This window comes from Enoplosus armatus, chromosome 21 (assembly GCF_043641665.1).
Source record: "Enoplosus armatus isolate fEnoArm2 chromosome 21, fEnoArm2.hap1, whole genome shotgun sequence".
Lineage (NCBI taxonomy): Eukaryota > Metazoa > Chordata > Actinopteri > Centrarchiformes > Enoplosidae > Enoplosus > Enoplosus armatus.
In genome coordinates this window covers 7556121-7570484 of record NC_092200.1, presented here as the reverse complement: position 1 = coordinate 7570484, position 14364 = coordinate 7556121, and the positions used below count along the sequence as shown (strand labels likewise).

The following is a 14364-nucleotide window of genomic DNA, read 5'->3' as shown; positions in this document are numbered from 1 at the left end:
GTCAAAAATGACAAACATTTTCTGGTTCCAGCTTCTCAGATGTGACAATTTGCTGTTTTTCTTTGTCATATGTGACAGTAAATTGAATATCTTACAATTTTAGGGTGTTAGTCAGAAAAATAAGCAAACTGAAGACATTACTGTGCCATTTTTTATGCAATTAATCGATAATTAAAATAATCATTAGCTGTAGCCCTACTATAGTTTGTTTTAAATGTTCCAAAAGTTATTTTCTAAGCGTCTCTATCGGTTTATTTCGACGGCAGATAGCTGATTTTGGAACAGAAATCTTCACTTGACATCACGTAAACAGCTCGTCAGTGGCACTAGAACGGTATGTTCAGGAACAACATCACAGTTATAGAGGACCAGGGTTCATATTGACAAAACAGTCTCACAGTAGGAGGGATGATCTAAAGTTCCCGAATCACATCAGATCAGGCCCCACTGGTCTGCACACTCTCCCGAATCGCTAAAACGATACAGATCCCAGATCAGCAGTCGTACTCGGAGGCAATATTTTGCGAATATGGATCCAGGTGAGATATCTGGCACGACATTCATAAGTATACAGTATATATAGAGGTGAAGAGGAGGCAGAGACAGAGGAGAGAAACAGAGCGAGGAGAAGGAAGGGCAGAGAGAGATGTCAGTCTTGAGTGGGCAGAGGAAACCGGTGCTCAGCGAGCGAGGAGAAGGTGGGGGATGCGATGCCTTCACTGAGGAAGCGCTTTCAGGATGGCGTTCACCTCCTCTGCCACGGCTGTCAGCGCAAACTCAAACTGCTCCTGAGGAGGAGGAGGAGGAGGAGGTGGAAAGGATGCACGGAGAGAGAAGGAAGGGAAGAATGAAAGTTTTAGTGTGTAACAGCTCAGGAATGCCATTTCAGAGTGATTGGCAACTGCCGCCTCCTCCTCATCTTCCTCCCTCTCCTTCTGACCCTACCCAGGACGTGCTCGGCCATAGGCTTGAGGTGAAGGTGAACCACTCTCTGAGGTTTCAACTGGGAGTGCACGCGTACCCGGCACTGCCATCGATCCAGCCAGGTGTGTCTTAAAATAAAGCTTTTGAGTCAAGCTGTCTCTCAGCTCTGTGTGTGTACGTGTGCGTTTGTTTGTGAATCCGACTCATAGTTTTCCCAGAGGAGCACAAAAGGGTCTGATTGATGTTTGCCCCATGGACCTGGTGTTTTCATATTCCTCTCCACTCCCCAGGCTGCAGGCCACGGGGTCCTCTCACAGAGAAAAGGTACGTAGGAGTTTGGAGGGAGCAGTCTTTAGATGTGTCAACACATAGCCTGCCATAGTCTGGCCCGAGGATAGGCTAAATCAATACAGAGGAGTCACTGGCGGCCGTGCCATTCGCTTTGCAGTGGAGATTATCTGGAGTGATTAGGTTCTCTATTTTTGTGTCTTCTGATGTTGTGATGGGTCAGAAAATATGTAAGTACATCCAGCTACATCTACACCGCCGTTATATGTGTCTATATCTAAACCCAGGTTGACTTTAAAGTTCTGGGCATTAAAAAAAGATACTTTTAAAACCAGGTTTTGTGCGTGCTGTGCGGTTCACATTTACACCACTGGGGGGAGATCAATCTCTGCCCGACAGATCAGAAATGGGTGGTTAGTAAGGAAGAAAAACGGTCTCACATGCTGTAATTACTGCATGTTGATGTCTGTCAAAAGGAGTAACCAGAAAAAGTAGGTAAATAAATGTTCTCTCTCTTTTTTAACGAGCTCGATCCAAAAATAAAGTGGCAACATCATGAAGGGAAAAAAAAAGAAAAGATAATTGGTTGTCCAATCCTTGAAACCTAATGCTAAATTTCATACCTCATTACAATCTAATTTCTGTGTAGACCCAGCATGAAGCCACAAAGTGGAATCAACAATATTCCAATATAATTTCACTTAGACTTGTCAGAAAAGAAAAAGAGAGAGTGCTTGAAAAGCTTTTTTCTGCGCAGAACAGAGCAGGGCTGTAAAAGCAGCATTAATGAACCATCTAGGAACACTGGAGTCTGTTAGCAAGCAGCCGCCATAAATATTATCACCCACTGCTACACGAGGTCTGCCTTTATTATTATTATTATTGTTTCTTCCAATTACAAGAGAGAAACAAAAGAGACGTCCTGCCTATTAGTTGCTTTAGTGGATAAGAGGAAATGCTTCGTACACGCCCTAAACTATCTCCAAAAAACGTTGTGAGGCAGAAGATCTGCTGTGATATAAACTGCTGAGAATCTCAGCAGCAGCACAGATTAGACAGAAGTATCAAATCTACAGTGCTGGACAGGTAAAGAAATGTGTACGTGAAATAAAACATTAAGACATTGTTAAACGACATATTTGACCAAACATTAGCTTGTTCTAGCCTCTCAAATGTGAGGATCTGCAGCTTTTCTCTATAATATATTGTTATAAACTGAATATCTGGATATTGGTCAGATAAAATAAGGCATTTGAACACATCACATTATCCCCAGTTACATGTCTACTTAATTCTCCCTTTGATTAATGTACATCATACATAAATACAGTACATTTAACAATCTGGGATTAATGAAGTATGTTTATAATATTTGTTAAAAGTGTTAGAAATGAAGAGAAAATCTTAAAATGCTGCAGTTTCATAGAGAAAATATTTCTGTAACAGAAGATCTTGGTCAGCGTCTCTGTGATAAATGTGGAACAGTGAGTTATTATCTTCCAAGACAATGTTTTTCTAATCCTGGAGCAGTTATCAATTACCACATCATTTCCCCTGATCCTGCGCACATGAAGTAGACAATCGTCTGTTTGAATGACTGCAACCCCTCCTCCCTCCCGCCCTCCTCCTCTCCCTCCCGTCTCCCCCACCTCTCTAACTCAAAGCCGGGGACCTTACCTTTGTCTGGACCATGCCAGCTCTCTGGTCTCTCAAGTGCTCCAGGGTAGCGGCAATATCAATCTCTTTAGCACCTGCAACAGACCGAAAATTGGACTGAGTTCAAAGCAGCGGAGTAATCCAGCTCACATCTGTCAATCTCTCTTTATGCTGGGCTCCCTTTGGAACAGCGCAGCGATTGAAAATTATTACATTCATCCCTCGAAAGACTTGGACGAGAGCCACAGACTGCTTCTCGATAAAATATGCAAGAGGATATTTTTGGGGTGTGGGAAATGTGCAATAATGCATTCAAAAACGCTTCTCTGTGAGAATCTTGTTCAAAAATTGGTTTAGATTATGTCCAGCTATAAAGTCTGCTAAGAGCTTTTTGATACAACAACATCTGTGTGCATGTCTGTATGTGTGTATCTGAGAATCAACAAACTCTAATTAAAATGATTTATAGCCTTTGCAGCAGCCATACTGATGATTAACCTATGCAACAGTTGCTCGCCTTCACCGGTGATCAGCTGCTGTTGAGTTAAGTCTGTTCTGGCTGCGAACGTGTGTGATGTTAATCTGTAAATCTTATTCTACCTTCAGATTTATGGATTTCAAGCAGCAAAAAAAAAGATGAAAAAAACGACAGAGAAGGAGAGTGAAAACCGGAGAGAGCCTCTGAACTCTCAAGATGCTTTTGAAAGGGAGGCAGGGAAAGGAAGCAAAAGAGACAGAGCAAGAGTGAAAATGTATGTATGTGTGTGGGTGAGAGAGAGTGAAAAAGAGGGATTTAATGCAGCTGGACTTAGTACTCAAAGTACTCCAGAGCTCCGACAAGACTTTCATGTCTCAGAAGGGCTGGATTCCAAAGTAAAGCTGAAGAGAGGCTCTTCGACCAAAGAAAAAAAGCTTTGGGGAGTGAGATTACGTTCATTTTTTACATTCGATTCTGGAGCAGGAAACAAAAGGTTAAAAAGAGACTGGGTGGCACCTTTCATCACCGCGGAAAACAGCGCATTCGTCACTGAACCACATGACCTCCATCAGGACTGGTCAGTCTTATTACTGTTTTACAGACAGTGAAGGGAAGGTCTGCATAAGAGGCGGCTGCCCTCCTAACCTGCTCTGACGGGGCTGGGATTGCAGGAGGAAGGCATGCAGAGAGGGCGGGTAAAGGGCAGAGGTCAAAGGGCAGAGGGCAGAGGGCTGGCTGAGCTATGGAGGGCTTTAAGGCGACGTAAGGAAGCCTTTGGAAGAAGCCAGCTCCTGTGCAACAATAGATCCAATGTGTTTGTATGTAAAACTTAACTGGTGATTTTGTAATCCAGATATCAAAAATATCTGTTTTTTTCTACAAACCGAGCTTGTTCTTCTTCCGCTCCAAACAAGTGTTTGCCTTTTAACAGGAACCTAAAATTTAGAAACAAATCTCCCTTCAAACGACTCCTGTTTTCCATGTAATGATACACCACAAAGATCCTGTTCAGGTAGCTTTTCATGCCCAGTTGTTTTATATTTATTCAGATTAATCATTTCTCCAGCAGACGGCCATGATGGGGCCAAGTTACTGTGATTTGTGATCAATTGCAGATTATCTTCCTTGACTGTGGTTTTTGTATTATACAATGCAAACGAGGGGCTGGTTCAACAAATCAAAAATGGCAGAAAATAAAGTCTAAAAGCACCCGGATGTCCAGATTATTAACGTCCTGGAGACCTCAGCTTAGTTTATATTTGTGTAAAACAGGAAAACAGAAGACAATATAAAGGGGTTCAAACTACATGGATTGAAAAGAATAATTCAAGAAATAAAATAAACCCATTGTTCCCATTAAATACTAAATATTGATTCAAACCAGTGGAGCAACATTTGCAAATTCTGATTTTCAATGTATTTCCCCTTTAAACATTCCATTTCCATGCATGTGCTATCTAAATTCATGTTGCAGGTCAATGTGGCGTGACGGCAGCTTAAACAGATAATTACTAATGTGGGTAAAGGTTTCTTTTTCCTTTTCTCTGCTTTCTCTTTGTTCCACTCTCTCCACTCCTTCCAGCTCCCTCCATGTCTGCCTGTGTCTCCGCTGCCTCTTCAGGCCTCAGAAAAAGTCACCCTCTAATGCATCCCCAAGACCCTCTGTGGAAAATGAGAGGCTTTAGCGTTGCCAGGGCAACACTCACTTCAACGCAGGCAGAAAGAGTGAAAGGGAAGCCATTGATCGTTACCTTTAGCCATCCTATTGAGGACCATGTCAATCAGAATGTAAGTCCCACTCCTGCCAGCTCCATCACTGCAGAGAGTCGGACAGAGAGAGATGGAGATCATTAAGGTGGCAGAGTGATGCTTTAATCTCAGAGTGTTTTTCTTATGAGGAAGCAAATTGCTGATTTACATCTGCATCTGCTGAGAGACTGTGGAGTATGTTTAAACACAAATTAGTCCATGCATACAGATACACAGTCTGCTTACCTGATATTACAGATGAAATAGAATACTTAAATAGCAAAAAATTCTTAATATTCTACCTGAACAGATCTGAATATTTGATGTTCCAATGAATGTGGCTATGTTAAACCTTTGCACACGAGTGCATGTGTGGTCTTGAGACTTGCTCGGCTATTGGGGAGAGGGGAATGGTTTCTGAGGCGCACCGGGGACAAAGGCTTTTAAATGAATGCACCTCAGGAGCAGAGGAGAGGTTGAGAGGCCAGGGGCGGTTCGAGAACAGCTTTTGGAGAGCCTTGCTTTTCCATTACTCCAGAGATAGTCTTATGAAAAGCCTCCCTTTGTGCCCGCTGGCCATTCAACGGCTCTGCATGTTAATTGCAAACAAGGCGTGCACATCTCTCTAATAAAGGCAAGGCCAATAAAACAGGAGAGCGGCCTGAGCACCACTGCTTCATTAATCCACTGCTAGACACTCAGTCCGTACAGCTCCCTGAGAGGGAGAGCGGGCTGCCGGGCCCCATGCATGACTTAACAGGATGTGACTATTAAAAGTGGTCAGACAGATACCTGGTGTTTAATACAAACCAATCAAGGCCAGTTAACTAACTCAACCAAATGGGGAATGGAAGTGTCTTTGGCTGAGTGTCTTTGTGCCACCTATTTCCATAAAGGCACAGCCAGTGGAATAAACAGCAGCTCCAGTGGACTCAGATAGAGTAAATGGACTGTTTAAAATAAACAGCCTCTCCCCTTCAACACACAGGCCACGACAAACAATCGCTACCCCAATTCAGCAGGGTCATCCACTGTCACAAGGTTCAAATAGCCATACTTGCCTGCAGTGAACAATTATCGGGCAAGATCGACCCCGGTAGCACTTGTTAACCTTTCTGAAATTAAAAAAAAAAGAGAAAATTGGATGTTATTGCAAGCTTGACGGCAGGTTGTCTTAAAATGCACAGGCTGCTAAATCACACCCTGGAAACAGAGATCGATTCTTTTTGCTGAATAATAACTGATAATCAAAGCAAATGTGACTCATGAGGGACTTGTGCGCTGATGCCTGGAGGAAATTAATGACAGCAATAATCAAACGGACAAACAGAATCCTGAGAGATGCGCCCTCCCTGTCAATCAATCACTTTAATTTGGGAAAGACAATCCGCACAGCACCACCTAAATAAATTGAGCATCATTTCAAACAGCATTATTGTGACATGTGGGTTGATGGATGCGGTGGTGTGATGTTGTGATTGCCGACCGCCGACGCATTAACCCCAGCCAATTATGAATGTTATACACCACAGGCACGGTGAAGGCCAACAAGCCTTTTCACACCCCGCCGTTGCCATGGAAACTGACTACACTGAGAGCTTCCGCGTCTTTCCTTTTCCCTCGTTTTTCACCTTAAAAAGTTAAAAATAATAATGTCTGAATGTCTCATCATATCTGTAGTTTATCTAGTGTTTTCAGTTGCATCACTAATACTTAATATACTCAATTATTATTAGAAATGTGTAAATAAAAACAATAAATATAACATAAAGCAGACTGCATGAATATACTAGAATATATCAATCAATTTGCATTTACTACTACTATAGTACTTCTACTAATTATATTAATAATGTTTTTTAGCTTATAATTATATTTTATATTGCTAAATATAAAATATAATTATAAAAGATATATTACTAAAAGATATACTATCTCCACACATATTTTATATTAAACCTTGCTAGTTTGTGCAGTATTTTCTGTCTATGTTTTACTTCTGATATGCATTTCCATTTTCATTGTTCTCTGTTGATTTAACCTCAGTTTTTGTATTCTCTTTGTTGTATTTGTGGAGTTTTCTATGTATTTGGATCCAACAACTACAACTGTGAACTTCATTTCCCACATGTACTTGCATTTCAAAGCACAGATGTGCTCTATTTGATGTCAGTATGAGCTTTGAGATTTCCTTTTGCCATGATTTAGATGTATGGTGATAGAAAGCTTGGTATTATCATCTTAACACATGCACTGAACACAGCTAAATATCAAAATGTGATAAAGATGCTTAGATTTTAAGTAATCCACTTCTTATTTTGCAGGAGGAATGTCTGCTTTTTGATATTTTTTCAATACATTTCTTGTTTTTACATCAAATTATGTTACATCTTAAGCATAAGGGTTAGGGTTATATATCAAATATATCAGACAAATCAGAATATGTCCTCAGTTGAATAGCATACAGAGATGGTCGGAGTTCCCATGCAAGCCAGAGGAAGGAGCAGTGAGAGGAGGAGAGGGGAGACAGAGAGTCAGGAGTGAGAGAAAGACAGTTTGTGCACAGGCCTGGCTGAGGAGACACAGTTTCCAATGATCACTTTTGTGACTATGCAACTGGGCTCATATTACTAGCTGCAACATCACAAAAATGACACTGGCAACCGCAAAATATCGAGTTGGCCGAAACCGTGAAAACCGTGAGTGAACAGTACATCGCGTGGATCTGAGACCTCTGAATCACACAATCAGAGAGCTTTAGATTCCCAATAACCTACAGCAGCATTAATGGAGTTACATCAAGGCAATCTAGTCGTTAGGGAGATCTCAACAGCAAAGGAAGACTTATGTATGTAATCAAAACACAGCTCAAACCTGCACGACAATATCATAAATAAATATAACTGACTGCAAGCTACACCCAGTTTAATTTAAAAAAAACAAAAAAAAACAGCACCGACTCTGTCAGGAAAGGATGACATGATAGCACTGCACATCCTTTTTTTTTCTCTCTCATCTGCATGACAAACCAGAGGGACAGACTTCCATCCACAAATCAGATGCATCTATTCTCATTTGGAGGGCTTTTCCTATCCCTCTGGGTTCTCCCAGAGGAGCTATTGCTGCTCTTCTGCCAGAACACATTATATGGAGAACAGAGTGAGGTTATTCAGTCACTGGCTTTCCCCCTCTCCCGTGTTTTTAGTGAGACAGCTCTCATTTAATTGGGTGTTTGAATTAGGTGTTTTTCTTTTTTCTTTTCTTTTCTTTTCTTCCCAAGCCAAGCCAGGCAGTGCGGGGCTGTTAATTTGCTGCATGTGTGCTGGAGGGAGGTGTGGGGAATAGGCCCAGGATGAAAGGGATAGTACAGAAACACAGTCCTTATTAGAACAACCGTTCTATGGGACACCAAAAGGCAGAAGGGCAAAAGGGAGACGGACCAGAGAGGCGCTGACAGAATACAGAATATAAGGGAAGATGATTAAGAACAAGCACAGGATAAAGGCCAGTTGTAAAGGTGGAAATCTGTCTGAAATCTGCTGAGCTCGAGCGTCTGAGGCCAACCAGCAGGGTCTTCACTCTACCTGCGGAAGTCTAACAGGGTCCGGGCCGAGTTGGGGATCCCGCGGTCCATCCAGGACAGGAAGTGGAACTGGGTGACGGTGCGTGTCTCGTTGGTCTGCAGGTTCTTCAGGTAGAAGCTCCGCACCAGGAAGTCCTCACACCAGATGTGCTCTGACACCAAGTTGACCTAAATACAGAAAAAAGAATAAGCAAAGGATGGCATTCAGTTCATTAATTACATAACCCCAAATGCTTTAAAGGGTTGTTTCACCCAAATTACAAAAACATTTGTAGTATCTTTAGTACATTTTTCCCCAACTAACAATATATTTAAGTTTCACCCTGTTCACAGACACACAAGCGAGGAGGAAGGTGGACATTTTCTTTAACACAATTCTTTGTTTACATGCAAGCTTTGGGATGTTAAAGATATATAATTACTGTTGTTGTTTAAATGAGTTACTTTGTTTAAAAAGGGTTTAAAGAAATTCAGAGTTTGTATTTTCTTATTTTCTTATTCATCTCTCACATACCTCGTAGATGTGGTAGACATCAGATCCTTCGTCAGGCCAGTAGTGATGACACTGCTTCACCCCGTTTTCAGAAAGCGGGGTCAACATGACGATGACGACGCAGCCACTCTCCCACACCATCTGCACACCAGAGGAAAGACGATAGACATCCCTCAAACGCATCCTGAGACAACAACCCTGTCATATTAATCTCTTTGACACTACAATAGCACTAATATGTAGCTGAACTGTGCCACTAGGAGCAGCATATTGCACATTAGCATTACATGGCAGCCTTGTATTAGAGTGAAAATTGATTTCTTAATCTTGGTCCAGGAAGTATGAATAAATGTCACCTCTCCGCGCGTGACAAATGATAAATGTTGGGTCGAGCAGCAGGAGGGCGCGTCACGTGTCGCCCCCTCTCAGTCGTCTGAGCGAGATCACAACATCTACTGAGCTGCTGCTCCATTTCATCTTATCACAATCTAATGTGTCCTTGGGAAAAAAATACAGGCCCACTGCAGCCATTAGGAAAATGAGGAGGAAATGCAGCTTTTATGATTGCTATAAAAACACAATGGCCTTGACTATACACTAATCACAAGCTTCTGTGATCCAACCCAGTGGACACATTACACGCCAACTGTGCCAGGGTGTGATGAGATTAGGCAAGGTGATAATGTGACGGAATATTATTCATTTAGTCTTTTAAGGTTTGGCAAATATTTGCAGGTGGTGAGGAAAAAGTGTATTCTCATTTTCCATCTTCAGCAAGTAAAGAGAGCATCATCTGTGTTTTTTTTTTAATGTGATAAACTATTTCTAGGCTCCAAAAACACACAGCTACTATACATGATTTGTATAGAAGAAGGCAGGATCCAAAAAAACGCCTGAAAATGGCAGAAGATGCTCTGTGAACTCGTGCTGATTGTCTTTTCTTTTTTTTTTGCATTGAATTCTGAGGAGAAGTGAGCAGGAAGGCAAGGCCCAGCAGAGGTAAGGTAATAGCCGGGGATGGAGAGAGGGATGGAGGAGTGAAGGGATGGAGGAATGAGGAGAGGAGGATTAGAGCAGAGCCGCCTTTCAGAGCGCTGCCTGGGGCTGGTGTGGATTAGATAGGACAGAGCAAAAAGATTTGCCTCCTGCACGGTCCATTTGCATGAGAGTGGCAGTGTTTCCCCTGTTTGTTTACTTTTAATGGGGGAAAAGAGTGTGTGTGTGTGTTTTTTTTTCTCCTGCCACAATCCAAGGTTAACCATATTGAATAATGAATGGCTGCTTCTTATTCTCAAACACAGAACTGATGTTCATTGTGTCAGTCAATCTGTGCATTATTTTCTGCTTAATTGGGAAAGATTTAGAGTTGAGTTCATGGCTAAATAGCCCATTTCATTAGATAATGGATATGCATTTATTCACCTGGCACAGAAAAAAAATTGGCAGACAAACAAACAAATAACCAAATTGACGAAGCAATAATTATTTTCATTTCAGGCACTTTCAAATCTACAAATTAAATACAGGAAAAAGGGCACCTTTCATTCCTCTTTGAGCTGATCTAGTCAATTAAGGTATACTTTTTAGATAATAGGTACTGCATCTTTCTTTTTTTAATTAATATGAACACCAGGTGAGCACAGAGCGTGTAAGCGGATTTGTTTTTTTGGGTTTAAAAAGCGATTTACAACAAAAACCAAAGGCTACATTCCTTTTGGTGTGCAGAACCAAACCAGACCAGACTAAACTTGATGTTACCACTCTTCCCCCGGTCATAAACGGGTGCCAATGTCTGTGCTTAAACAAAGTCAGCACTATCATAATGACTGGAAATGACTATCCATTCAGTACAAGACGCAGAGTGCAGAGTGCAAGGCCAGCTGGCCTGTCAGGATTTATGCTTCACACTTCTTCATCCTGGTCACGGCTAGCAGAGTTCCTTCACCATATGGAGGTGATGGGCCCACTAATTACTACAGTGCTGTCCTATTAACACATAAGAACGCCATTTGGCAACCATGCATCATTTAAGGCATACCTCCACACAAGACGACATGTTTTACAATAGCCTATATCACAAGATTAATGGCAGCTTCGTCTGACATTTATGGACAAGGGAATGAATGCTAATAGCATGGAGAAAAATGCAAATATGGGCAAACATCAGCATTATTACAAATAATATTAGACTTCCTGGGAGTGTGTATAACTAGACTACTATATACAACTAAAAGCTGCAGGTTTGTGGTGCAAATTCAGCAAGTGACATTGTTTTATTGATGAGTACGAACAGTTGAAGCACAATTACTTTTAGTCTTTGTGCCTCTCATGTTTTACCATTACATTTGAGTCACAGAGACCTAGCATACAATTTCCCTAAAAATATCAGTGAGTTATGCTGTGGGCGACGACTTGAGACCTGTTACTAGAACTTCTATTTGTTTGGTAAATTGGCATCATTAAAAGTATGCCGAATTAGCTAATAGTAGTTCCTGTTTACAATGCACCCATGGATGTACAGACAACTATTACTGGATTACTTTGATAATGAAGAAAACCTAAAAATGAGTCTTTGAGGATTCTGGATACCCCCAGAACAGCTGTAAGTGTTGTTAAACGACCTTCTGGGTTTGTCAAGAGAGATATTTTTAGGACAGTCAGATGTTTAGCTCTGTGACTTGAATGTAATTGTAAAACATGAGGCACAAACTGGAGCTACATTACTTCATTGATCCCACTTTATGGAATTCCACTGTTGCTTTAACACCAAAGAAATAGAAATCTGGACACTTGTCTTGGACCAAGAAGAAGAACATCAGAATCACACAGGAACTGGTAAATCACACAAAACCATTGGATCAGAAATAGTGCAGTACAGCTCTGTTGTGGTTCTTCCAAACCCTCATCGCTGTAGAAACAAAATGGTAAAGGATGAAAGACCACAGTGAATGGAGATAAGTTTTACCTGCCAGAAGTCCGCCACGGTGGAAGGAAGTGGGCCCTGCGAGGAGATGTAAGTAGGGTTGCGAGGGTCATGGTCCATCTGGAAGACAGGGAACAGAGTGTGAGACAGTGTTTGGGCGGGGACTGGTGGATGAAAACATACAGTCTGGGTAAAAGACTTCCATCAAAGCCTCCATCTGGATGGAGGAATGAGAGCAGAAAATATTTGCCTCTGCAGTATGTTTGAACTCGTCACTTCCCTTCTGTCTTCAGGATCTGACTGTTTTTTAAATGGGTCTGATTACACTAAAGTGCAAAACACACTATTGTTGGTAAACTGTGAACCTCTTTGAACACATATTTAAAGGATTTATATGTCTGTCAGTTGTTGTTTTTGTCTCTTTAAACATCATGTTTGCATAAAAAACACAGAAGAAGACCTTGGACTTTGCTTTATATCCAGTAGGAAATTAAGCAAACAGGCACCTCTAGTGTTTATGAGAAGACTGCCAATATAATTGCATTTCCATTAATTATCTCATCCTTCAGGAAGGTTTTCACTTCTGCTTTATTTAGCTTCAGTCAAGTCAGGTACAGTCCTCATATCAATGTACTCCCTCAAAGACCTCATGAAATCCCTTATAGATCCCATTTTCTGTCACGCTTTGACGTGTCTCTGCACGAAACATGATATCGCGGTGGGACTTTACAGCCTGCAGCCGGCTGACGTGAGGGAGCTGAAGTGTTGAGGTGGGACATAATGACACGTGGGACTTGATTTGAGGTATGTGATTGAGAGTTGATTGAGTAGGTGTTGGCTGGGTCGACCCCCCCCCGCAAAAAAAATCAATGATCACATTTTATTGAATGGATTTTTTATGCACGCCCTCGAGTGCGAGATGCATCAGTGAAGAAAGATGTTGACATATTTTACAGGGTACATATCAATGCATTCTTGATGTATATTTGGCATCATAATGATACACGACGCACCCAAGCAGTGCTGTATTTTTGTGACTATAGTAGACCCACTAAAGATAGCATATTAGCCTGCCATTGAGTGACATCCACCAATGGAAATGGAGGCATTTCTGCAGCACAGGGGCGTACTTAATGGCTTTTTCATTCCTTATGCGCGTTTTACGCTGAAGAACAACTTGTCAAGGACATGAGCTTAGAAGAACATCTAGTTTTTCCGTTTCATTTCTTTGTGTTTTTCTTTGACTCATTTGTCAAGCTCCTAGACCTTAATTATGAAGCATTTCTTCATGGCTTTAATATTACCATAATGCTTTTCTCTCATGTTTAATAACCTCAAAAACAGGATTAATTCTTAATGCTCTGAACGGCTGATAAAACCCAACGTACAACTTTAGTCCAAAATTTTTAATAAAAAATCAATTTCTTTTTTTATTTAGCTCTTTGCCTCTTTGTAATTTATTTCTATTATGGTGGATTAAACATGTCAAATTGTTTTCTCTTTTTAATCTACTTCCAAACTGTGATGTGTAAAAGTGAGACTCAGTAGAAACAGATCATTTTAATGGGACACCTGCTGTTGAATATCATCCTTAGCACTGTAAATTTTATTTTCGGGCGTTTAGCAGTTAAACACTTAATAATGCAGATTCCCCCAGGTTCAGATTTGATCATATCTATTGTTATTTATGATTTATAGTCATATTATCTGACTCAGGTGTCTATGAAATGTCAGGCAGGATGACAATATTCATTGTGGGTATTGTAGTTGTAACTAAATGATCATTGGGGGGCAAAAGCGAAGCATGAGTGACTGAAAATGTACTTGAAATATACCTACACAAGGCCTGGCTGAAACATGAAAATTTGACTGCCTCTCTATGGTTGACATTTCCCAGAAAGACACATAAATGCAGGAAACATTATGTTCATTACCCACTGTGCTACTTCAATTAGGTATAACCGTGTTGCTCAATTTTCTCTTCATCCTTCCTGGTTGAAATTCCTCTCATGGGTTTGTTAAATAAAAAAATAAAAACCTCCCCCGCAGAAATAAAAGGGTGGCGCCAAATGCTAGTGCTGCCACTCCGTTTAGCCAATCTCAAGGACACAGACATGCTGTAGCTGTGTGTTGACACCCCTGCATGAATACTAAAGCCCATACATGAAAGAGTAGTCCTGCGTTTCAGCTGTCCTCCCCATGCCATTGTGGGAAGAAGATAGACTGCAACAAAAAGGCAAAGAAGTGCTCTTTGGTTTGAAGTAAAATAG

General features: G+C 41.2%; 1 protein-coding gene across 1 annotated transcript in view; it reads right to left on the bottom strand.

Moving 5' to 3' along the window:
* Nucleotides 1-716: 716 nt before the first annotated feature.
* Nucleotides 717-14364, bottom strand: part of ptprn2 (protein tyrosine phosphatase receptor type N2) — a 117680-nt gene continuing 104032 nt past the window's right edge. Inside the window, exons 16-22 of the mRNA XM_070928152.1 lie at nucleotides 12137-12214; nucleotides 9193-9312; nucleotides 8680-8846; nucleotides 6157-6210; nucleotides 5098-5162; nucleotides 2890-2963; nucleotides 717-788 (exon numbers count right to left, since the gene is read on the bottom strand). Coding sequence (XP_070784253.1) covers nucleotides 717-788; nucleotides 2890-2963; nucleotides 5098-5162; nucleotides 6157-6210; nucleotides 8680-8846; nucleotides 9193-9312; nucleotides 12137-12214 — 630 coding nt within the window. The remainder of the gene's footprint in view (nucleotides 789-2889; nucleotides 2964-5097; nucleotides 5163-6156; nucleotides 6211-8679; nucleotides 8847-9192; nucleotides 9313-12136; nucleotides 12215-14364) is intronic.